The 25,177-nt window shown below is 50.1% G+C and overlaps 1 protein-coding gene and 2 non-coding genes across 3 annotated transcripts in view; all 3 read left to right on the forward strand.

Moving 5' to 3' along the window:
- The window catches only part of ESPNL (espin like), a 34,846-nt gene extending 16,165 nt beyond the window's left edge, over positions 1–18,681 (forward strand). Inside the window, exons 5-13 of the mRNA XM_036755828.1 lie at positions 1,640–1,771; positions 4,957–5,104; positions 7,638–7,734; positions 7,842–7,920; positions 8,766–9,041; positions 13,831–13,925; positions 14,639–14,723; positions 14,813–15,046; positions 17,098–18,681. Coding sequence (XP_036611723.1) covers positions 1,640–1,771; positions 4,957–5,104; positions 7,638–7,734; positions 7,842–7,920; positions 8,766–9,041; positions 13,831–13,925; positions 14,639–14,723; positions 14,813–15,046; positions 17,098–18,681 — 2,730 coding nt within the window. The remainder of the gene's footprint in view (positions 1–1,639; positions 1,772–4,956; positions 5,105–7,637; positions 7,735–7,841; positions 7,921–8,765; positions 9,042–13,830; positions 13,926–14,638; positions 14,724–14,812; positions 15,047–17,097) is intronic.
- Positions 18,682–21,430: 2,749 nt separating this feature from the next.
- On the forward strand, positions 21,431–21,504 carry TRNAF-GAA. The gene has a single exon. It is a non-coding gene; the product is annotated as a tRNA-Phe (tRNA).
- Positions 21,505–22,059: 555 nt separating this feature from the next.
- TRNAF-GAA lies at positions 22,060–22,132 on the forward strand. The gene has a single exon. It is a non-coding gene; the product is annotated as a tRNA-Phe (tRNA).
- The last annotated feature ends 3,045 nt before the right edge of the window (positions 22,133–25,177 follow it).

The raw sequence follows: 25,177 nt of genomic DNA on the forward strand, positions 1-25,177 counted from the left end.
AGAAGAGGAGGTAAGGAGGGAGCACATCTCCTTCTGAATCCATCCCTTCTTCCCGTTCCCTTCTTTCCATTGAGGGCACCACCTTTCCTGGCCCTCCTTTCTCTCCCTCTTCCCCTCCATAACCAGCTTCCCAATCTTGACAGTCCTGTTTTCTCAACATTTCTAGAGTCCACTTATTCACAGGGTTAAAAAAAGAATTTCCCAAGTACAAGATGGGGGCAGGCTGAGTAGACAATCGTGCTTGTGAGCAAGGTTTGGTGTTTTTCTATGAGTTGGCAGTATGTCCCAGCAACCCCCAAAGCCGAGGGTAGCAGGAAGAGCAACTGAGGGTCCCTGACAAGGAGGGTGATGGTCCTTCGGGCCTCTGCCCTTGGTGCCACTGGCCTCCGCCCTTGGTGCCGCTGGCCTCTGCCCCTGGTGCCTCTGGCCTCTGCCCTTGTTCCTTCTGGCCTCTGCCTTTGGTGCCTCTGGCCTCTGCCCTTGGTGCTGTTGGCCTCTGCCCTGGCAAGTACACGGCAGCTTTCAGCCTTGGGAACGTGATTCTGGTGCCTTGTTTTAGGAAGGAGGCTGACAAGCTGGAATGTACCCAGGGGAGGGTGAGCAGGATGATGTAGGCAGAGGAGATGATGAAATAGAACTTATTAGAGAAGCTGGGAATGCTTAGACTGGAGGAGAGGAGATGCACAGAACCCATCTCTCTCTTAAGTATCCCAAGCAGTGTCAGTGGACCAGCGATTGTCCTTATGTGGCTCCCAAGGTCAGAACAAAGCAGAGTGAGGATCTGGGTGATCCTCCTGGCAGAGACAGGTTTTGCTTTAATGTCAGGGGAAAGACCCTCACAATTATAGCTACTCCCAAGTCGAAAGGGCTGCGTTGAGTGGTGGGTACCTCATTACTGGAGGGCTCCAGGGAGGGCAGGTGACACTTAGTCATGACAGAGGAGGAATTCTCCTTCAGCTACAAGTTACTCTATATGCTTCTCAGTGTTCCTTCTAATCTGATATTTTAGGATTCTATGAAACAAGACATTCAGTCCTAAAGGAGGGAATGAGCAATACATGGTAAGCTAGGATCAGAGAAGAAGTAGTCCTTCCCCATGCATCTCTAGGAGGTAGATGGTAGAGCAGAAAGCAGGCTTGGAGTCAGGAGGCCTGGGTCTGAATTCCAAATAACCACAGTCACTAGCTGGGTGATCCTGGCCAAGCCAATATGTACTTGTCAAATGGGGACAGTAATATGTGTACTGGGAAGCTAGGTGGTGCAGCTGATAGACTGCCAGATGTGAAGTCAGGATGACCTGAGTTCAAATGTGGCCTCAGACACTTATAGCTGTGTGACCCTGGGCAAGTCACTTAACTCCATTTGCCTCAGTTTTCTTGTTTGCAAAATGAGCTGGAGAAGGAAATGGTAAATCACTCTAGCATGTCTGCCAAGAAAACCACAGATGGGGTCATGAAGAGTCACACATGACTGAAAGATGACTGAACGACAACAAATATGTATACCACCTGTCTCATGGGAGAGTTATGGGGAAATTGCCTTGTACACCTGAAATGGCTGGAGAGATGGGTGTGGGGCAAGGATTTAGATGTGGCCAAGGCCCATGCCCTTCTTACTCTGCCCAATGGTCTCTTTTCAGTGTTGCCAGACCTTGATTTCCCACCGGGTGGATCCTGCCCTTCAGGATGGGGATGGCTACACCGCACTGGATCTGGCAGTCTATAATGGACACCATGACTGCTCTCGGTACCTGCTGGAGGTGCAGAAGCTGGTAAGGAACGTGGGTGTGATGGGGAGGGTGGCAGTGAATGCCTCCTGTCCCTGCCCCCTTCTGAGCCCAGGGCTCAGCTGAAAAGTCTCCCATAGGCATGGTTTCTAGTGCTTTTTGCTAGGGTTCCTACTGCAAGGATGGGAAGAAATCTTACAGAGAGGAGGGGAAAACTCATGTTGGTATAGCTCAGGAGTAAAAAGTACACCAGCTTTTACAAGGAAAGATAAAATGACCTTCAACCCTTCCATAACAGGCTGTCTGCAGGCTTAGGCAAAGGAAACAACTCTTGAGAGCACAATGGACAGAAGGGCACTAGGAACCCGAGTGTAAGGAGGAAGTATTGCTCTGATAGCCCCGAGGCTAAGAATCGGGGTGGGGAGAAGGTGTCATCCCAGAGCACACCGCCCCGCAGCTGGCCATTTGAGGAACCCTAAGAGAGAGGTGTCACTGAGGGAAGCCCAGGGCAGGCATGTGACACACACTCATTGGGGCCCAAAGCCGAGGTTTGAGGCACAGGGCTCCTAACTATGGGGCTGGGGGTAGGGGCCGAATCAGGGGAATGAGCAAAGGCCCAGGTATTCTGACTTAGTTGTGGCTTTCTCATGAGGGCCACTTTTTAACCTTCATTTTTATAAATTATCATATCTTTGATGCCTGCAAATCCAAGCCCATTGGCGTGAATGTTCCAACCAACCTCATAGCATGGGTTATGGTGGAGCCTCAAACCACCAGGGAGTAGTTACCCCCAGGGGCACAATATTTCAATCTTGTCCAGGCTGCAAAAATGCCTCCGTGCATCTGCAGACCACACAATTGGTGCATCTGCCCAGGGACTGGTTCCAGGAGGTTGGCACGGGAGGAGGTGGGGAGCCAGCATGGCAGAATCGACCATGAGCCTTCAAGTCCTGTTCAGATATTGCTTTTGACATACACATCCTGGCCGTGGGGCCCACTTAACTTCTCAGCACCCCAGGCGATGCTTGGAGACTCTTGATTACAGGGCAGGGGCTGTTCTGTGACATAGAGGGAGTTTCCACACTAGAAGTTCCTTGTACCAATTAAATCACAGGTCTAGTCTCCCCACTTTCATCCCCCCAAGTGAGAAGGCACCTAGATGGCAGCCTCACCCTTCGTGGTCTAGGTGGCTGCCTGAATCGGAGTGCCCACCTCTCACTCTCAGCAGGACTCGCAAAGAACAAAATGGTTATTGTTGAGTGGTTTCAATCACATCTAACTCTTTGTGACCCCATTTGGGGTTTTCTTGGCAAGGATACCCAAGTGTTTTGCCATTTCCTTTTCCAGCTCATTTTACAGATGATGAAACTGAGGCACAGTTAAGTGACTTGCCCGGGGTCACACAGCTCATAAGTGCCTGAGGTCAAATTTGAACTCAGGTCCTCCTAACCCAGGCCCAGCACTCCATCCACTGCAACACTGAGCTGTCCCTCTGGCCAGCTTATAATGTAATAAATGCCAGAGGCAGCCACTATTAGTCTATCAAGCAAGAGCCAGTAGAGGGCCCCAGTCACTGGCCATTGGTTGGAGGAGAGGCCATTCACCAGCCCCCACTCCCAAGCTTTCCAACCCCGCCACATCCCCACTGCTGGCTTCCACCTGGCTGCATCCCTGCTCTCCACACCCCTCCCCCCCAGCCCTGGCTAGTCCCCCACCCCACCCCACCGCGCCCCACAGGGGCTGACGCAGCCTGCTACAATATTGATGGGAGATTGGGTATCACCAGCCTCCTTCTGGCTTGGCTTGGGTATCTTCCATCACAGACTCCAGCAGAAGGTGTTGGAGGTGATCATTTCCCTCATGACAGATGACCCGCAGTTGTCACCTGTGATTTCATCCTGCTGGACCAGGGTCCTTCCCTTCACTTCTTTGCCTCTCCTCCTAGGCCCTGGTGTGGGAGGGGCTTGCAGCCTCCTGGGAGGTTGGATGCCTGGCAGCCCCTCACCCCCACCCCACCCCAGACACACACTGGCAGAGAGTCAGAGATTAGAGCCAGGCATAGAGACACTCCTCCCTCCAGGGAGAGCTCCTGGGCCAGTCCCTGCATCTTAAAGTGGGGGAACTGAGGCTCAGAGTGAGTGGTATGGAGTGAACTCACAGCCTCCGGAAGTGAGCCTGGGGGCAAAGCCAGGGCCAGAGCTCAGGGATGCAGATTCGTGGACATGCCACTTTGTACTAGATGCCTTACTGCTGCTCACATTTTTATTTCTGCCTGTCTGTCTGCCTGCCTGTCTGCCCTGCCTGCCTGCCTGTCCGTCTGTCTGCCTGTCTGCCTGCCTGCCTGTCTGCCCTGCCTGCCAGTTTGTCTGTCTGTCTGTCTGCCTCTCTGTCTGTCTGCCTGCCTGTCTGCCCTGCCTGCCTGCCTGTCTGTCTGTCTGTCTGCCTGTCTTTCTTCCTGCCTGTCTGCCCTGCCTGCCAGTCTGTCTGTCTGTCTGTCTGCCTGTCTTCCTGTCTGTCGGTCTGCCTGCTTGTCTGCCCTGCCTGTCGGTCTGTCTGTCTGCCTGTGTGTCTGCCTGACTGCCTGTTTGTCTCCTCCCCCTCCTCCTCCCCTTCCTTCCCCTTCTCCACCCCCTCCTTCCCCTTCTCCCGTCCTCCTCCTCCTCCTCCTCCTCCTCCTCCTTCTCCTCCTCATAGCTATCACTCATATAGCGTCTACTATCTACCAGGCACTGTGCTCAGTGCTTCACAATTATTATTCCATTTTAACTCCAGAAGGTAATGAGAAAACTGAGGCAAACAGGGTGCCAAGCCCTTGTGACCCTACCCAGATGATACAGCCATCTCCCCTACTTCCCAGTTAAGAGATGGTAAGGATAAATGACCAAAGATTTCCCCCAATGGCTAAACCACCACAGAGGTCAGTGTCCAGTCTATTTAGGTGGCTCAGGAACTCAGAGCTGTATGAGTCCTTCCCAATCAATAATGGCGGCCGCAGCTCTGCTTCCAGCTGACATGGTGTCTCTTTCACATCAGGTAAATGGCTGGCATGGTGGTGGTAGTGCTCTGCCCAGCTGGAAAGGATGAATGCCAGGTTTCTAACACAGCCCCATTTTCTATTCTCAACCTCTTTCAAAAGCACACTTAGGGCAGCATCTCCTCCTATGTGGGCACACTTTACCCAGCATGTCAAACTCCAACCCTAACAATATTTTTTCTGTCTCTTCTCCAAGGAGGATCCAATGTCTGCCCAGTTTGCTGTCCTGTTTTTTGTCCTCTTGGCACATGTGTCTGGGGCAATCTCCTCAGTGCATGGCCAGGATAAATACAGTTTTTATGAAGTTTTAGGCCCCAGTATTGGCTTTGTTGGAGTGATAGGAAGTGAGTGAGAGGGGCCTTTAGTGCTCCAAGTATGAACCCAGAAAAGGCTGCCCAGAGCAGTCTGCAATGAAATGGTGTTTCTGCAATAATTATCCCATTTCTTTCAACCAGCATTTCTTAAGCACCTACTATTGCTACGCAAGAGGAATTGAAACAGTTCCTGCTTCTAAGGAGCACAGACTCCTGAGGGGAGGGGGGAGAACAATAAATACACAGGCAAATGGATACAGAGTAAACACAAATAAAATTATTTTTTTCTTTTTTTGTCAAGAGAAATCAAAGAATTAGGAAAGAAAGGCCTCTTACTGAAGGCCCCACCTGGGCTGAGTTTTAAAGATCACTAATGATTCTGAGAAGCAGAGGTGAGGAGCCAGTGATGCTGGCATGCGGGCAAATCTGTTCAAATGGGGAGATGTAATGTTGTGTATAGGCTATGGCAAGCAGGCTCTTTTGGTTAGAACGCAGAGTGCCAGAGGAGGAGGAAGAATAGGAAACCATCCTGGAAAAGATAATAGTAATTATAACTCAAATCCCTCAACATCTCTGGCCTGGACTATTTCAATAGCCCCCTAATCGATCTCCCTGGTTCTAGTCCTTTCCAGCTCCCCCTTCCATTCTAAAATATCCTCCACAGAACTGGCAAAAAAATACAGATCTGACCATGTCCCCTGCTCAAAAGTCATTGATGGCTCCTTATGGGCTCTAGGGTAAAACACGAACCATTTGGCTTGCCTCCTGCCTGTATTTCCAGACTTCTTTCACATGACTTCCCTTCATGCTGGGAAACTTTCCAAGGGAGCAAGGTAGAGAGTTACCAAGTGGCTTATTCTTTCCTGGGAGCCCTATACCCCTTTAAATTCTAAGAATCATTGAAGTGCCAGAGTTCCAAGAGATGTTGGCATTCATTTAGGCCGGCCCCCTCATCTGACCCAGGAGGAAGCTGCAGCCCAGTCCAGAGAGGGCAGCAGACAGGTAAGGGGCAGCCCCAGACCTCCTGCCTCTAGGCTGGGCCTCTGCCTTCCCCTCCCTTGGCATCCTCAGGAGAGGGCTAGAAGATTCTGGTCACTCAGGGCTTGTAACGGAATCTCAGCTGCGAGGCTTGATTTCAGGGTTTTCATCAAGTGGGGCATGATTTTCTTTGGCTATCAGGTTATGTTACCTCCGAGGTAGCCCCTGCATAATGCATGCCAAGACCTAGTCAAGGTGCCAATGTCACTGGAAAGAAGAAAAAAAAACCCAAAGGCCAGTGAGAAGAAAGGGCCAGACTGTCAGCCAGCTAGAAAAGACCCTTTGGCCAGCCATAGGATACCAACCTGCCAACATCTCGATCATCCAGAATCATAAGCTGCCATGTACCCAGAGTCCAGACAATCACGATTCTCCAATAACCAGATTTCCCACCAGAAGCCTGCAAAGTGATACTTAACGCTCCTAAGATTGGCTGCAGCCTGGGTTCAAGCCCCGCTCCTGACATACACTGATGGTATGACCCTGAGCGAGCCCCCCAACTGGGCATTACTCTGGGCTCCTCCCTCAGCCAAGGGTTCTTCCCCTCCTGTCAGTCTGGGGAGACCTAGGGCTCTCTGAAGACTCATGATTTAAATGCATAGGATTATGACGGAAATAGATTCTATTCAAATTAGTAATTAAACATATTTTTAAAAAGATATTCACAGCTGCCAGGTTAGGAACCACTGCCCTAAGACACAGGGGTTTCTTCACCTGATTTTTCCTACATGATGAAGTGACAGGTTCAGACAAAATAGCAGAATGCTGAAGTAGAGGCTGTGTGGGGTCCTGAAGCACCTTCTGAGTGGGTCAAGAAATGCTTGTTCCTGCAAAGTGTGTCTTGTTGTACCTGAATTCTTTGAAAGCATGGGCATGGATTACAACTGGCAGTACATCTTCACCAATGAGAACATGCCCTTAACAAGACAGCCTGTTCCCTGGCCTTCTGGCTGCTGACCTTGTAATTAGGAAGACCTTGGAAGCACCTGCTCACGCAGAGGAAGCTGGGCAAGGCTGCAAAGGTCATCAGGTCCAAACCCCTCACTGAGCACTTCAGTCAGTCAGCTGACAAGTGTTTACCGTGTGCCCAACACTGCGCTAGGGTTGTGGGCCTCTGAGACATGAAGAGTCCCTGCCTTCAGGGAGCTCCCATTCTAATGGAGGAGATGGCCTCAGGGGGAAGGCACCAGCATTAGGGGGGATAAGGTGGAGTTTGAGCTCAGTCCTGAAGGAAGCAGAAAGTTGAGGTAAGGAGGAGGAGCCTTCCAGGCATGGGGCAGCGTCAGGCCAAAGACATGGAATTAGGAGATGGAGGAGCAGCTGGTGTAGCTCAGAGGGAGGCTATGAAGCTAGGCCTTGTCTGGGCCCAGCAGTCTTCCCATAGGGCCTCCCTCTGAGGAATAACGGGGTTCATCACGTCCAGCCTGTGATTTGGTGATTTAGTGACGGTGCTGCAGCCCCCAGGAATGCAGGTCCCTGATCCCAGGTGGCTTCTTGGGTTCCCCCCACCCCACTTCCCTGTGAGGTTCTCGGGGCATCCTGGAAGATCTGACCTTCCATGCTTCCAGGATTGACAGTTTTCTCCCAAGGGAGGCCACCAAGCTCCCTCCTGACAGCTTCAAGTAAGAGATCCAGCGCTCCATCCCACAGTGAGCCAGCCACCTGATACTGGCCTTCAAATATTGATGCCATGCTAAGCCTGACTCCCTGACCCCCATCCTCTCCGGAGGAGGCTGGTGCACGCCATGATGGGCTGTCCAGGTGTGTCCAGGCTGGTGGGCTGGGAGGTCCAGCTTCTCCTCCTCATGGTGAGTTGCCCACGGTTGGTCCTTTCTCAGGGGGTGGTAACTGGGGACCTGACCTTCTAACCAGGAGTTTTGGGATGGTTCCCCTCCCCCCAGGCTCTCTGGTCAGGTGGATTCCTGCAATGCCCAGCACTGTTTGCTGGCCCTTTAAATGGGCTTCCTCCACTCCCCTTGGGTCTCTTCTTCCCCACATCCTTCTCCTCCAAATCTCTTTGTTGTGTTTCACACTTGGATAGTCTTGTAGGGGTCTGGGGGAGGGCTCATCTTTCCTGGGAAGAATTCTATTAACTCTGGGCCCTCAGGAGTCCAAGAAGCAAAGAGGGTTAGGTTTCACTGGCGGCTCTCCCCTCCTGGAAGGGCAAGATGAGGAGGATGTTGAGATGTGGCACTTTTCCATTTACAGCAGGCATTGAAAGACTGTTTGGTCCAGTGGAAAGACCCCTGGGCTGCAACTAGGACTCACATGGGTTTAAATCCTGGCTGTGTGACCCAGGGTAAGTCAGCAAACCCCTCTCACCCTCCGTTCCCTCGTCTGTAAAATGGGCAGCAGCCAGTCCATTTGTGGAGTCAGAGGACCAGGGTTCACAGGTGGGTTTTTCATAACCTTGGACAAGTCACTTCCTTTATCTGGGTTTGTTTTCTCATCTGCAAAATGACGAGGCTCGACGGAGGGCCCCCTGTGGTCCCTTCCAGCTCCCAAACCAACCATCCCGAGTCTGGCCGTGTAGTCACGGGACAATAGACACGATGCCAGCCGCTGGAGGCCAGTGGTAACCGCAGGGTTAATACTTCAGGAGGCTCGGACTCTGGCCCCGCTCTGCTGGTTCCTGATCACACCCTTGCACTAGGAAAAGGCGGCACAGGGCTCCAGAGGACTCACTGCTTCCCCCGCGCTGCTTCGATCTGTTCGCTGCAGGTTTGATCTCGTAGATCTTCCGCAGAGACTAAGAGCCAGGGAACTCATGGAGAGATGGGTGCTGAAAGGGGCCCCTTGGGGAAGGGGGTGGCTCGGGCTGCAGGTGGGGCCTCAGGTGGGCCTGGGACCAGCTCCCCAAAGCCAGTCGGATCCTGGCTGTACACACGGAGCCCTGCCCAGTGCACGCTCACTGCTCTCCTGTCTGTCAGTGAGTGATACTTACAAGGACATTGGGAGCCTGGCTTTCCAATGAAGTTGACTGGGATGGGGCAATGGGGGTTGTGTCTCAGAGTGTTGTTGGGGGCACGCCTCCTCCCCAAAGAGGTCGTTCATCCAGGGAAAAGGAAGAGAGGCTCCACCTCCTCAGTGCATCAGCCATAAGGAGAGGGTGAGGACCGAGTCCTCCGTGCTGTTCTAGTCCCAGGGAGCCCAAAGCAGCTCCGAGGAAGGCCATTGGAAAATATCGGTCTTGGAAGTGGCCCCCCACCTATGAGAGCCCCTGGCCTTCTGCGCATAGGGCTGGGTTACTCCTGGAGTGGAGCAATGCTTTGTTCGACACAGGAAACCCCCGGCCTCTTGGGACTTTCAGTTATAGGAAAGGGGCACTTCAGGGAGGCCAGGCACTCTGGGGCAGGAGATACACTTCTCTGAATTGTCCCAGGACAAGTCATGGGCTGAGAAATGACATCCCCTCCCCATACTTCTTGGCCTGGCTCCTCTCCCCTCAATCCTTAAATAAAGTTGTCCTGGTTATCAGAATTCCCACTCATGGCTCTGGTAACCGGTGGAGGTTCCAGACCCTCTTCCCTGAGGTTCTTTGGAGTTAAATTTCAGGGTCCCTGGGCATGCAATCCACTTTGGGGACTTTACCCTCCAAGGTGTGCTCTCAGTTTCGATCACTCCCCAGATACGGAATCATCTCCATCGCTTCTGGATATTTGAACCCTGCTACTGACTCACAAAATGTTTGGCAACAGCCACCTAACTACAACAATGGTGTTGGTTTAGAAATAGGGCATATCACTAAAATGAAAAAGCAGGAGAGGCAGATAGTCAAGAGGGGCACCAGAGAGTCTGGACTTGGACCTATGACGGTGGTGACAGGGACAAGTGGGCAGCATTGCCAATTCACGAGGCCAAAAGTTGTGAGAAGGGCATGTTTGTGCTTAGGGGGTTGGGCCCTGACATCCTAAGAATGTCATTCTTCTCTCCTCTCTTTTACTGGGGGAGCCCAGAGGCAGGGTGATCAAAAGTCAGTGGGAACATGGGTCCTCAGTGTTTTGAAAGAGCCAGATGTTGGGGGAAAGTGCAGCCTATATTTGGGCCAACATGATTTATAATGATGCTCACAGTGATGCCACACTTGAAAAAAAGCGTCCGTGAGGGTACTTGCCTGATGCATATTGACCTAGAAAGCCACATACTAACATTGTCTATGTTCTAATGGATGTTTGTTTATTTTGTTACAGATTTTCCAATTACAAAATTTTAATCTAGTTCACCCACATAGGAGTGGTGAAGGTTGCATGTTTGATGCCTCTTATCCAAACAATGGAGAGTTGTACTGAATGATCCCCAAGGTCCAAACCTATGGTTCTATGAAATGTTTATTTTGAGGGTGGATCGGAGTGGCGCCCCTGGTGGCTGAGATACATGAGTATGTGTGTATCAGAGGCCTGAGACCTGAAAAAGCCCTTATAAGTCAGCTAGTCCCACTCGGTCATTTTACAGATGAGGAAATGGAGACCCAGAGAATTAACTGGATCAAGGTCACACCCTAAGTCGGTAAAGGTGGGATTCGAAGCCAAGTCTTCTGACTAATGTCTAGGGTTCTTTCTATTCCACCATTTCAGAGCCCCTCCTATCTCATGGGAATGGGATCCATCACTGGATAAAATTACCAGATTGAAGATGGGAACTCTGCGCAAGATATGGAGGATCAGGGCAGCCTGGTGGAGCAGAGTACAAAGAAAGCTATAGCTGGAGTCACAGGACCTGGGTTCAAATCCTACCCTTGCCACTTGTCATTACATGACCAAGTCACTTCATCTTTATGGGCCTTGGATTACTTACCTGTAAATTAAGGGGTTGGATGAGATGACCTTGAAAATCCCTTCTAGCTCCAAATCTATGTCATCTTAGAACTTGAGAGCAGGACCAGCTCAGGAGAGTGCCCAGGGGTCTGTGTGGCAGGAAAGAAAGGGAATAATTCCAAGGTACCTTGGGAGTGGAAGCCCAGGGGATCGTTGATGCTTAACACTACTTAGTGGGGAATTTGACCTAAATTAGGGGTAAGCCTTGAAGAACCAGAAAGAAAAGCTCTTTCTTCTCCAGTAACCAGAGGAGCTAAAAGAGAAAGGTCAAAGTCCCAATTTATGGTCTTTGCAGGAGGAAATTTAGATGCTTGGGATGGTGACAACTGAAGGTTACCAGTTAGGGAAGGTTGGAGGCTGAAAAGATGGTTGCCTGGGTCTGCTTCATGGCACCCACTTCTCTTGGATCTGTGGTGGGTTCTCTGCTTCAGCCTTCACTTCCGCTGCTAGCTAGGCTGGGGGCAAAGTCAAGGTCAGGGCTGGGAACCGTACCTGAGTGGAAAAACTTGTGCTCATTCTCACTAAAATGTGAACTGTTGAGATCAGATCCTTATGGGAAAGCAGACTTTGGCTATTATCAAGTAAAAATGAAAAAAGAACCTGCCTGATTGTAATTTACCTGATAGACACAGCCTTTGCCTTGGGCTTCCTTACTTTGTGGCTTCTGCACTCAATGCACTGAGCAGGCATTCTGTGGAGGGCTCCAACTCAGGCAAGATGGTGAAGTTTGCATAGGTTCATTCTCAGGGCTCCAGGCATCCCTCTTCCCCCATATGCATGAAGGGACCTCTCCTGTCTCCAGTTGCCCAGGCATCATCACCTTTCCTGCCCATTACCAAAAGCTGATCTCAGGAAAGATCTGATCTCAATCATTTCCACCCTAGTATGAATGAGTTCAATGTCTCTGTGTTGCTTCTGAGTCTAAGGCAGGGGGCAGGGAGGCATGATGCCACTTGGTGTTCTGGGGGCCACAGATTTAGCGCTGTACAGGGCTGTCCATTTTATAGATGAGGATAGGTGACTTGCCAGGGGTTACACAGTTAGACAGTAGGTTTGAACCCAGGACCTCAGAATTTAGATCCAGAGAGCTTTTCAAGGTACCACATCCCCTCGAGGACCAGGAGCAGGGGCTGAGGGCTGGAGCCCTGACACGGGCTAATGAAGCCTTACTGGGCTGAAATAAAGCAGGAAATCAGCACAGAGAGGAGCATCTGGTGTGGAGAAAAATGACATTTATCCTAGACTTCGAAATTTGCAAAACCCATTTACATACACCTAACTCTATGAGGTAGGTATTATGATCCCCATGTTACAGATGAAAAAATCAAGTCTCAGGAAGATAAAATTGCTTGCTCACGGCTACCGGGCTGTAGGGATCTGAGGTGGAATTTAAACAGATGTGCTCCTGAATCTAGATGCAGCCCTTTATCCACCATACCGCATAGGCTTCTTATTAACTGGCAGATTTCTGCCGCTGCTATTCTGGGAGGCCTTTCTTTTCCACTTTTCTCCAGCATCCACCTTCCTCGGTGGCTCCTCATAATCGGAACCCCTTCCTTGGGCACAGGTGGATGAGGCAGCTCTGGAGTGAATGTGACATCAAGCTTTCCCAGCCTTAGACTGTTTCCGCTTGAATGTCGCACAGGTTCTTTCTTGTACCTTTCTTTTGTGTTCAGATATTATAAGTGTGTGTGTGTGTGTGTGTGTGTGTGTGTGTGTGTGTGCGCGCGCGTGCATGTCTGTGTGTGTCTGTGTGTGTGTGTGCATGTGTGTGGGGACATGTTAAACCCTATGCCAGGCTATGACTTAAAGGTCTTAAAAATAAGACCTCTGCGCAGAGAGGTTGGAGGCGTCTTCTCTTGTCTCTTCACTAGGGTCAAGCTTATTCTTTATGATCTGGCAACACTCGGCTTGTATTGCATTATGGTCATTGTTCTTCCCACGCCATGGTGGTAATCACTGTGTATATTGGTTCCTAGCTCTGCTTACTTCACTCTGAATCAGGTCATGTTAGGTCTGTCTATGCTTCTCTACATTCCTCATGTTCCTCATTTCTTACAGAAAATACTCCATTATGTTGTTTAGCCGTTGCCCAGTCCACGGGGATCTACTTTGTTTCCTGTTTGTCGTCACCATGAAAGGCGTTACTAAAAATGTTTTGGCATATTGAGAATATTTTAGTATATAGAGAGCTTTTGTTTTTGTCAATGACCTCCTTGGGGGATGTGGGTCACTAGCGGTGAGACCTCTGGGTCAAAGTTAAGGAAAGTTTGTCACTTTCCTTGAGTTATTCCCAACCGATTTCATAAGTGGTTGGACCAATTAATTCGCAGCTCTACCACCAATGCATCGGCATACCTATCTATAAGCTATGGGGTAGGTGTCCGTCTTCGTTGTTAGAAGGAGGTTCCTAGACTGATGAAATCACAAGTTTGAGGAAGAAAATGTCGCGCATTTATTCATCTGTGTCCATGTTGTTTTCCCACGTGGAACGTAAGCTCCTTCAGTGCAATTCAATTCCTGTCTATGACTCACTGGCTGTGGAATCCAGGACATGTCAGTTAACTTCCCAGGGTTGGGGTTTCCTCACTTATGGCGCCTTCTAGATGTGTGACAATATGAAATGGCCCCAGTCTCAGGGACCTGACCCTCTCCTGGTCTGAGGGGTTCCGCACTCGGGGGAAGGTATAGTTCTAGGATCCAGCATCTGCCCAAATAACTGTGATTCTAGACATTAACAAGAAAGAGATCAGGGACCATGTCTTTTTTTTTCACTCCATCACGGTGCCCTGAATAAGCGGGATGCTTTGGAAAATGCTTGTTGAATTGAGTTCGTATTCCCTGATGGATACACAAGCCCTTACCCCTCCTCTGGGATGCCCATTCCTCTCCTTGTGTCTCCAGAAATCGATGCTTTTTGACTTGTGTAGTGAACACCCGGCTCTCCAGCCAAAGCACTCGGCTCAAGGACATGCTCCAAGGAGCATCGAAGGACACAGGTGACTCTACCTGATGGAAACAGATATTGCCTTTTAATTGCTTCTAAATTTACTGCTCTTTTATTTCATTAAGTGCCATCAGGCGCTTCTGGGAGTATTGCTCTGAACCATCATCATCACATGGACTGGAAAGTGTCTGTCACATGAGAGGCTGGAATTGGGGCTACTTTGGGGGCTTCATGGGGGCTCATGGGGCTGCTAAAGATGCCAGCATCCTTCGGGACCTGGAAAAGGGGTCTCAGCTCCCTCTCCTCCAGGATTCCCATTCCCTTCCTCACTTTGTGATCTAGTGATTCTGGGCTGGGAGGCAGGAAGACCTGGGCTCTAATCCTGCCTCAGATACTTCCTAGGTGTGTAACCCTGGGCTCTAGTGACTTCACTAGACTTTCTAGGCTTCAGTTTCCTCATCTGTAAGATGGAGGGGGGATCGGGGGTCTGTGAGATCACAGGCTCCAAACTTATGATCTTAATGCTTCATCTGAATGAAGGACCATGCTTATTAATTATGCTTTCATTTACAGTAGTTAGCTGTGCCAGATGTAAACAAAAAGATGAAATCTGTCAGTGCAGACTGGGTCTCTCTATCCATCAAAGGCTGGAAGCGCAGTGGCTACTCCCAAACTCGACCCAATTGGTGGCTCCGGTTCCAGGGTCCTTTGCTGATCTCTGCCTTCCTTCTCCCCCTCCCATGACATTCCCACCCTTCACTATAGAATATCACTGGAGCCTCACCCCTACCACCCCAGCCCCTGTATCCTGGAGCCGCATGGAGGCATCTACACAGGACTCACTCTCAGAGTATGATAATCCCTAGGGTCTTTAGGTTCAGGTGGCTCGACCCAAACCTTTCCTGGCTCCTCATTTATTACAATCTGGTTCCCCTCAAGGTTGCCACGATATACAATGAGAATAAAGCCCCCAAGCAGGGGAAGATGGAACCAGAGGACGACACAAAAGATGGCCTTGTCTCACTTCCGATGGATGAACTGAACCCATCAGACATCGATGCTCTGGTGCCCACTGAGGATGAGAACGGCCACCCTATCCCAGAATGGAAACGGCAGGTTATGGTGCGAAAGCTTCAGGCCCGCCTTTGGTCAGAGGAAATGACAGAATGGAAGGTAGGGTGTCTTCTGGGAGAAGCTGGTCTATGTTTGACCAAGGCAGGCTTTAACTTAGTGCTTACTATGCACCAGACAAGCCAAGAGAGGTCATTCCTGCCCTCAAGGGGCTTACATTCTAATGGAAGAAGTCAGCACACAACAGAAGCTGAAAAGGTGGTGAGGTGGAAGTACAGCTGGGAGGGTCACAAAGGTTGATTCCCAAAGACTAGAAGGGAAACCCCCCAGGGTCTGACGACAGCATGGATAAGTCATCTTCGAATTAATAAATAGCTGGAGGGGGGCTCAGTGATAAGGGCAGACTCCCCACAGATGGTGTACTCTTTTAATTAGGGCATTTTCCTCTTTGCCATGGTCATGTTAGGAGGGTCTTTTTAAATATATCTAAATTCGATTTTCTGCTTTAAGCACCAATCCCTGGGCTCTTCGATAAGTGAGAATGAATCAATGTCTTGTGAATGAGAAATCTTGCCAGCTACTTGTCAAACTCTGAGTTTGGTCATCATCGTGGGGAGTGAGACGGATACTGCTTTCTGAAAGTTACTAATCCCATTCTGTGGAATTGAGGAAGCAAAGGAAACCCATCCAGACTCCGGATTTGCTACATTGTGCTCTCTCATAGCCTGGTTCTGGAATATACATGTTATATCTGTTATATCTCTCTCTCAATCCAGCTCCTTCTGATAACTACCTGAGAGTCAAGGCTAGTGTCCCCTCAAAGTCACAGCCCACCAATGTTTCCTTTACCACACCAACCATAGGGTGCACCTTTCCAGAGCAGAACATAGCAATAAACAGCCAAGTAACATGAATAACAAGGAAAATGCCTCTAATACACACGGGGGTAAACTCTCCCACAGATCACCATACCACTGGGGTATATATTTTGCAAAATAGAGTGTCATTGCAGGTGACCCAGCGGCTAGAGGGTCAGGCTTGGAGTTGGGAAGACCTGAGTTCAAATTCAGCCCCAAATGCTTATTAGCTAGGAGACGCTGGGCAAGTTATTTAGCCTCTGTTTGCTTCAGTTTCCCATACGTTAAGTGGGGATCATGACCCCACCAGCCTCCCGGGATTGTTGTGAGGATCAAACAAGAATATAATTGTAAAGTGCACGATGCCTGGCACATAGTGAGCATCACATAAGTGTTAGCTATTACTTTTATTATTATTTCAATTCTCAGAAGCATTGAGGGTCTTTACTTATTAGAGAGATTTCCTCTTTGAAAGGACTTTCTGGTTCACTTGTGAACGTGTCGACTGCTCCTACTAGAGCTACCAACAACGAGGGTGAAGGAGTTGAGTTTTAGGCAGCACCCATAGCAGTGGCCAAGGTGACCATCTGCAAGCAAACATTGATCCATTGATCCAGAGCCATCGTCTCATTGATTATGTCTGGTGTTTGCAGTTGTTGGTGCAGCCTGATTGGACTAGTAGTTTGATCACCGTTTGACAGCCTGTCCTGATGATGACCAAAACAACTGAAAACAACCCAAGATAATGAGGTTCTTGTAGCCATTTAAAAATGGTCTTAGAAGTCAACCCAGGGACACCAGAAAGTGGGACTTGGCCCTTGAAGCTACAGGGAGAGAGAATACTTAGGCATTCTCTTCTTCCTCCAAAGATAATCTTGGCTCATCTAAGGTGGAGGGCAAATGAGGGGTGGGGAATGGACATGGACACACAGAATGGGAAGGTGGGAATGGATGGCCTCTCACCTACTGGAGGGGGTCCCTGTGACTCTGAGAGTACAAATCAATTGACTGGAAATCTATCCAGGGTTAGCAAATGCCTGCCCAAGGAATATCCCCCCCTCATTCTTCCTTACCCCTAAGAATAATTGTCACCTTTCTTTGGTGAAGGACAGTTGCAGAGTATTCCCCCCAGTAGAGCAAGGGGTGGGGAGCTGATAGAAACCCTTGAATTCTAAATTGGGGGAATTGCCCCGGGGCCTGGAAGGTAGTTATCAGTTGTTAGTTATTAGTCCCTCAGAGACAGAAGTAGGATGGTAAATCCATCCCACCATCTCTTCTCTCTTTCTTCCCTGACAGAGCAGCAGTGGTGACTCCACAGAGATGGGGGACTGGAGGTACTCTCAGACCCACAACGCCATCCTGGGCCCTTATGGGGAGCTGCTGACAGAGGACGACCTGGTGTACTTGGAGAAGCAAATCGAGAACCTGCAGATGAGGAAGAAATGCCAGGAGTACGAGAGCGAGCTCGGGCGCCTGGCCGAGGAGCTCCAGAGCCTCCTCCCGGCTCCCATCGTCAACATCACCGTCAACAGCCGCTTCCTGAGCCGCGATCCAGAAAAGGAAGCGTCTTCTCCTCCCGCGGTCGTGGAGGGAGGCCACACCCTGCCTTACTGGTGCAGCCACATTTCGAGGATGGTGAAGAGCATGTCAGTGCTGCTGAAGAATATGAACGGTCTGGCCAGGCTGAAGGAGACCCCCGTCCCCAAAACCTCATTCAAGGTCAGGGGTGGTGTCGTGGGTCCCTCGGGGAGCATAGCGGAGAAGGAGATCCTGGAGTGTGGCGTATCGGTGAGAAGTCTCAGGGATAACTTTGAGAAGCAAGCGAACTCAGGGCTGCCCTGTGGAGTGAGGGTCCCCTCAGAGAAGTGCCCAGGGGCCTCCTGGGAAGCCGGTGCTGCTGTTATGTTCCCCAGGGTGCAACAGAGAAACGCTCAGACCGGTGAAAGGCAAGCGCCCGGTGACCCTGAAGAGGCTAGTGACTCGGGCATCAGCTGCGAGGAGGCTTCTTCTGAGGCCGGCACCAGCCCCACCGCTGCGCCGGATTCCTCCAGCCTGAGGAAAGAACGGATCGTCATGCTCTTTCTGAGTCACTGGAAGAAGTCAGCCTATACCCCTGCCCTGAAGACGGCAGCTAGGCGCACCTTGGAGTCCTCCAAGGCTGGCCTTCCTCAGGCACCCGCCGTGACTGTCCGAATGGAGCCGCCTCCACCTCCTGGAGAGTTTCCTCTTCGCGGCCCCAGCAAGTTCGGCCACCTGCTACAGCAGAGAAGCATCATCTCCCACCTGCTGGGCAACTGGAAGGACGTCATCGCTCACGTGCCCCCGCGGCAGATCCGACGCCTGAGCCGCCAGACTGTCACATACTCCCCCGAGATGTTCCTGCCCTACGTCAACGGGGCCCCTGTGGACTACCACAGCCTTACCTTGGACCTCTTCATGCTGGGATACTTCCAGATCCTGGAGCTGGACCTGCCCCCCGAAGAGCGCAAGATGAGACATCTGCTCTGCTTCGAGGTCTTCGACCACCTAGGTGGTCACAGCTGGGAGACGGTGAGGAGCTTCCACAAAGCTGTGACGGATGAGATCGAGGCTGGCAGGCGGAGCTGGAAGGATGGCTTCGAAGACATCAAGGCCCGCTTCTTCGGCAGCAGCAAGAAGCCCGTGTGGGAGGTGGAGCCCGTGCGAAAGTCGGGATTGACCTCCATCAAGCCGCCGCCCAGGGCCTCGGCCCCGGCTGGCCACCTGGAGCCAAAGGGCCGAAGGACCGGCGGCTGTCCCGAACTCGGAAGCTTTAATAGCGAAGATATCTGTGGCTACATAGACAGGAGCTTTGCCTTCTGGAAGGAGAAAGAAGCAGAGATTTTCAATTTTGGAGACTGAGGCCAATGGGGTGGCCCGTGCCCCTGCCTGGGCTTGGTGTGTGCATGTCTTGTGTGTGTGTGTGTGTGTTTAAAAACCAGCGGATGGAGAAGCAACCGACCTCTGTCTGTCCTGTCCCTGTACCACTTCTCCCGTGTTGATTTTTTTTCATTGCAGGATATGTGGAAGGAGAACCTACAGACACTTGCTGAATATGCCTCCAAATCTGCAAATATATTTGCCCAGTTGGGAACATAAGAATGTACTGTAACCTCTCTGCCCCTCTGGTTTTCATGTGTCGGGGGCAACTCTTGGCGTGGAAACTCTCTCCATGGATTCAAACTGGCTCCTCTCCAGGCCCAGAGAGCAGCTTGGGTGCTGAGAGGTTATGCACTTATCCAGTCACATAGCTGGTACAAGTCAGAGTCAGGACTCCACCCCAAGTCCTGGGATGGCCCCCTACCCGCTAGGACAAGCCCCCTGTCTCCGGTTTTCATAGAATCACAAAATCTCAGAGTTGAAAAGTCCACAAAGGTCACGTAGCCCACTCGTTCCTGGCCAAGAATCCCTTCTTCAGTCAAGCCCTGGGCGGAGGGAGGGTCCCTATATGCCCCGAGGCCCCACTTCGAGGCCACTTGAGTGGTCAGATGCTCTTCCTTAGGTAGTGTGGAAAGAGCCTGTACTAAGGAGACCTAAATTTAAATGCTACCACAGACATTCCCTCCCTGGGAGATCATGGACCAATCCCCTAATCTCTCGTTGTCTCAGTTGTCTTATCAGTAAAATGGGAATACTTTTGTGCAAGGCTATTCCAATGAAAACAATGAATTGAAATCCCGCTCTCTGTGCAAGCTTAAAGCTTCTTCTATGTGACACCCCTCAGATGCTTTAAGATTACTCCCAGGTCTCACTCATTGCACCACACCCACTAAGTCAGTATAGTCTGCAGGCATTTACTAATGTCAGGCACCTTGCCAAGAACAGAGAAAGCAGAAGCAATCCCCTCCTTCGAGAAGTTTACATGGTGATGGGGGAGATCCCATGCACATAACTAGGTGCATAAAAACTACCTCCAGAGTAGATGGCAGCAAATCAGGAAGGGGAAAGCATCAGCAACGCAGCCTGTTTCTTTTCTTGGCTGAACATTCAGTTCTCTCCCTTCTATGGCTGGTTGTAAATGGGCAAGTTCAGAAGTGGGAAAGGCCTTGAGTTCTGTTTGGGGCATGTTGGGTCTGATACAGTCTAGAGTCATGTCCAAAGTGTCCCAAAGGTAGTCAGTGATTGGCACTGCAGCTGAGCAGAGAGCCTAGGGCTGGATGGATAGATCTGAGAATCGTTTGGAAAGAAATGACAACGGAGTCCAAGGGAGCTGGAGAGGTCACCGGATGTGAGAACAGAGATAGAAAAGGAAAGGGGCCTAGGACAAGGGCTTGGGGGACACCGATGGTGGTGGCAGGACAGCAAAGAAGAGTCAATGAAGGAGGCTGAGAAGGCTCTTCAGGACAGATGGTGGCAGAACTGGACAGGCAGGAAGGGCAGGGTTGGGATCTACATTGGACAACCCCTTGGCCATGGTTTAGGGGGAATTCCTTCTGGGTACAGGCTAGACCAGATGTCTACTACCCTTTTCATCCTCAAATTCAATGATTCTGGGAGACCACAGGTCCATTTGAGGACTCAAGTCACACTCCAGATCAAGCATTGCCTTGTTCCAACTGTGCAGTGGGCCCGTCATAATGTGTTTTCCTCTCACTGACTTCCTTTCTGCCCACCTCTCCTCTTTTGCCTCTCATGTACCCTTGGAAGATCAGTGTTTCAAGGCATGTTTGCTTTTATACATTTAATTCAATTGGTGAAGCAGAGAGTTGACTCATGTCAAAGAACTTCAAATCCTGCCTCTGAAAAGCTTAAAGCAGTGTGACCTGGAGTAAGTCACTTAACCTAGTTGGGCCCCAGTTTCCTCATATGTAAAATGAGGGGTGGTCTAGATGGTGGTGGTCCCTTCTAGGTCTGTGATCCAATAATATAATTTAGTTCAACTTATTAAGCACTTACTATTCTCAGACAGTATGTTTGGGGCTGGGGGTGCACAGACCCAAAATGAATCACTCTCAACACTCAAGCAGTTTGTGTTCTAGTGGGGGACTGGGGAAGGGGAGAGGAACAACATGTACATAGACAAATATAAAATATCTACAGAACGTGTCAATCACTGGAACTTGGTGAGATGGGGATCCATGAATGAAATCTGGCTCTGGAAGGTGGTACCTTATTCAAAAGGAACAATATCGGTAAAAGAAGAAGGGAGGGATAAGGGGCATCCTTTTCAATTAAGAAACACTCGTTACATAGATCAAAGAAGAGACTAGGTGAAGGGTTGAGTCATGGTTGCCACGTTCAAATATTTGACAGGCTGTCATGTGGAAGAGGGATGAGCCTTGCTCACTTGGCCCCAGAGGGCTGAACCAGCAGCGATGAGGGGAAGACATGGAGGGGCCAATTGAGGCTTCATATCAAGAAATATGTCCTAACATTGAGTGCTATTCCAAAGTGGAAATGAGCTGCCTTAGGGGTGGTGAGTTCCCTGTCTCCTGAGCTCTCCAAGCCATGAGTGGATGTCCACTTGGCATAGACACTCCAAAGGGGATTCCAGACAGGCTGGATTCAGTGGCCTCTGAGCAGCCTTCCCACTGGGAAAATTCTGAGTCTGAGATGCATAAAATGGTAATCATCAGCCTTTTCTCCCTATGCCAGAGAACTGCCACAAGAAGCCGAAATAGCTCAGTTGGAAGAGCGTTAGATTGAAGATCTTGAAGGTCCCCGGTTCAATCCCGGGTTTCGGCATTTGGGGAACATTTTAGACAGTACAGTGGATAGATCTCTGGGCTGGGAGGAGGGGAGACCAACATTCAGATCAGGCACTTCATAGCTATGTGATCTTGGGAACACCCTTAATGACTTCCAGCCTCAGTTTTCTTGTCTGTAAAATGAAACGTTCTAATAGCACCTTCTCAATCACAGGGTCATTGTAAAGCTTAAATGAGAACCTACATATCTAGATGTGTGTTTATGTATACACACATACGTGTGTGTTTATAACTATCTATCTACCTACCTACCTTCATAAACTTTAAGGTGCTGTAGAAACATTAGCTATTGTAATTATTAATGGAGGGAGGGAACCCATATGCTGTATGTAGGAGGCTTTAGCTGCTGTGTAGAGGGAAGAGTCCAGGGGTTGGTAGGATGCAGTAGAAGGCAGGTGGTAATGCATCTTCTTTAGTTTCATGTCCATTTAATTAAATTTCATCAGTTTGTGGTGTTGAATCATTGTATAGTACCAAAGACTTTGGGGTAACAGCTTTCATTTCCAGGTCTTCTACAGCTGAGATGCTAGAAGCCGAAATAGCTCAGTTGGGAGAGCGTTAGACTGAAGATCTGACGGTCCCTGGTTCAATCCCGGGTTTCGGCATTTGGAGGAATATTTTAGGCAGATATAGGTGGTGCGGTGGATTGAGCAGGGGGCTAGGGGTCAAATAGACCCAAATTCAAATCTAGGCTTGGATGCTAAGTAGCTAACTGGGACTTGGAAATCCTGGGAAGAGGTGGTGGGAGGGCTGTTTAGAGCAGATACCTTTCAGGGTCTCTTCCAGCTGTAAATGCTGTTATTCCATGAGTGGTTGGATGACTCAGAGGATTTATCTGAATTCTCCCAGCTTAGCCTCCCTCCTTCACCTTTCTGCACTCAACTCTCGGTCATTTTTTTCCTTGTCTTTCCCTTACTACAGCCCCCAGCCCCTGCAGACCAGGGGAGGTCCTTGTGGTGCCTGTAGCCCCTCCCTCCTCAGATCTGGGCAGCAGAGATGGGTTGGTGGCCAGAATTGGGAGGAGGGGCAGAGGATAAGAATTTGATGTTTAATGATGAGAAGACAATGTGGATTCTTCTCTACCTGTCTGTAACCTGAGAATGGGGGCTAGATCATCTGTCTCATTGAATATTGTTAGCAACTTGTGGTACAGCATAGAGAAGGCTAGATTTAGAGGGAAAAGTCATGGGTTCCAAACCCATTTTTTCCCTTGCTAGTTGTGTGACCCTGGGCAAGTCACTTGGCCTCTATGAAAAGAGGGGTTTGAAGAAGATAGCCTCAGAGGCTCCTTCCAACTCCAGATCTGTGATCTGTAAAAATGTGAGAAGAGGGTGAAGATCTATTCACATTAAGGAGGCTTCCAAGAGGCTGAGGGAGGCCTGGGAGGAGAGGGAGGGAGAGATCCTTCACAACGGAGCAAGGTCCAGTGGAAAGAGCCCTGGCTCTGGAGTCAGGGGATCTGGGTTCAAATCACTCTTCTGATGATTATTAGCTGTGTGATCTTGGGCAAGTCTCTTTACTTCACTGGTCCTCAGTTCCTTCTCTGTAAAATGAGGGCATTGGCTATATGAATTAATCAAGACTTAGGCTATGAGCCTAGGAGTGTTCACTGAAGCAAGCAAAACCCAGAGAACAATTTTTATATAACGACAACATCATAAAAAGAAGAAACCTGAATATCAAGAAATATTTGTAAAGCATTGCAAACCTCGAACTATAGAAATGCTGGTGAGGGCGGCCGGGTGGCACAGTGGCTAGAGCATGCAGTCAACGCAGAGCTGAGTTCACATCTGGCCTCAGACACTTACTAGCTGTGTGACTCTGGGTAAATAACGTAACCCTGTTTGCCTCAGTTTCCTTATCTGTAAAACGGGACGGAGAGGGAATGGCAAACCACTCCAGCATCTTGGCCAAGAAAACCCCACATGGGGCCGCGCAGAGCCAGACACGACTGAAAACAAAAACAAGAGCGAGCCTTTACCAGATACTTTCAGGTTTGCAAAGCGCTTGGCAGGTATTACATCCTCATGACGACCCTAGGAAGTGAGCGCTGCGGTGCCTCCGTTTTACCGATGAAAAACCCGAGGCAGACGGAAGATAAATGATTTGTCCAGGGTCACACAGCTAGGGAGCGTCTGAGGCTGAATTTGAATCAAGTCTTCCTGACTCCGGGTCCTGTGCTCTCTGCCCTGTGGTAGCGCCCAGCAGCCTGTAGAAAGACTCAGTAACATTGACCAGCGTAATGAGCAGCCATAAATTCCTAAGCTTGTTCATTGGAAATAAAATTGAAATTGAAAAAGAGAGGAAAACAAGGCACAAAGATTTAACTCTCTCCTTCCTTGGATGTTAGCCCTTCGACGGGGCAGCGTCCAGAGTCCCTCCATCACTGAGAGCTGTATTACTTGCCATGAGCCACCAGAGGGCGCATTGCTACAGTCCATTGCGTTCTCTAACACACACCATGCTACTGGAAACTTCACAAAGACGCGGTGCGAGTTGGGTGGGATTGCTACCCCCATATTAAAGATGAGTTGCAAAAGGCTCTCAGAGCATGGTGAAGAGACTTGCCCAGAGTCACACCACTAGGAAGCATTTGAACTCAGGTCTTCGTGGTTCAGAGCCCAGAATGCTCTCCAGAGCTATCCTGTCTGAAGTACCCAAAGACCTTCTGTGTAGCATGCCATGGGTATGAAAGGTCCTCTGCCGCTTCCTCCATGCTGCTTGGAACCACAGAAGTCTTTCGGTGCGGCCTCCGCAGTCACTGGAAATGACGTTTGCTCCCATCAGACGTCGTGGACTCCCTTTCTCTACCCCCTCATCTAAGATATCCTCCAGCCGTGGCTCCCCATCGCTGTCCGCCCCACCCCAACCTTCTTTAGGGACTGTTAGATGGGCAGGGATGAGGGAGGCGGCCAGAGAGAGAACAGTGTGATACCATCCGCTTCTTCCAAAAGTGATCTAAAGACCTCCCCTTCCCCATCCAGCCACGGCTCCGCCCCTTTTCTACCCCTAAAACCACCTCCACCTTCCCCCTCCCCCCACAGACTTGGCTTTTTTTGTCCTTTTTCTGTGACTTTAAACAATGTTTCATCGATACTCATTTTCCTTTGCATCGTTGGCCTTTTCCGTTGACTCCCTCCTCACCAGACTCTTGACCCTAACCAAAAAGTATAGCTAAGGAAACAAGACATCCATTGGTCCTGTCTGACGCTGTATGCCTCGTTCTGCCCCCAGAAACCTCCACCTCAGCTGGGAGCCGAGAGGCTGAACTGAGCACCGGTCTTCTGCGATGCTTTTTCCTCTTCAAGGCTGGTTTTGGTGTTCATCTTAGCCTGGACTTACCTCCCCAGAAGTCCTTAGATATACACTCTTATATGGGGGCGTGGGGGTAAACCTCCTGTGCCATCCAAAGCCGAGGCTTCGTGGGTGGGCTCCTCAGGGGAACGCCGTCCAGGAACCAGCCGGACCAAGCCCTGGCGGCCCCACCACCAGTGTGACAGCAGGGGGATGGATGTTTCAGCCACGACTCTCAAACAGTAATAGTGATTGTTGGCATTGACGGGGCTCTTGACAGTTTGCAAAACACTTTGTGTGTTATTTCATTTAATTCTCACTACAATCCTGGAAGGAAAGTACTGTTATCCTACGCA

Source organism: Trichosurus vulpecula, chromosome 4 (genome assembly GCF_011100635.1).
Source record: "Trichosurus vulpecula isolate mTriVul1 chromosome 4, mTriVul1.pri, whole genome shotgun sequence".
Lineage (NCBI taxonomy): Eukaryota > Metazoa > Chordata > Mammalia > Diprotodontia > Phalangeridae > Trichosurus > Trichosurus vulpecula.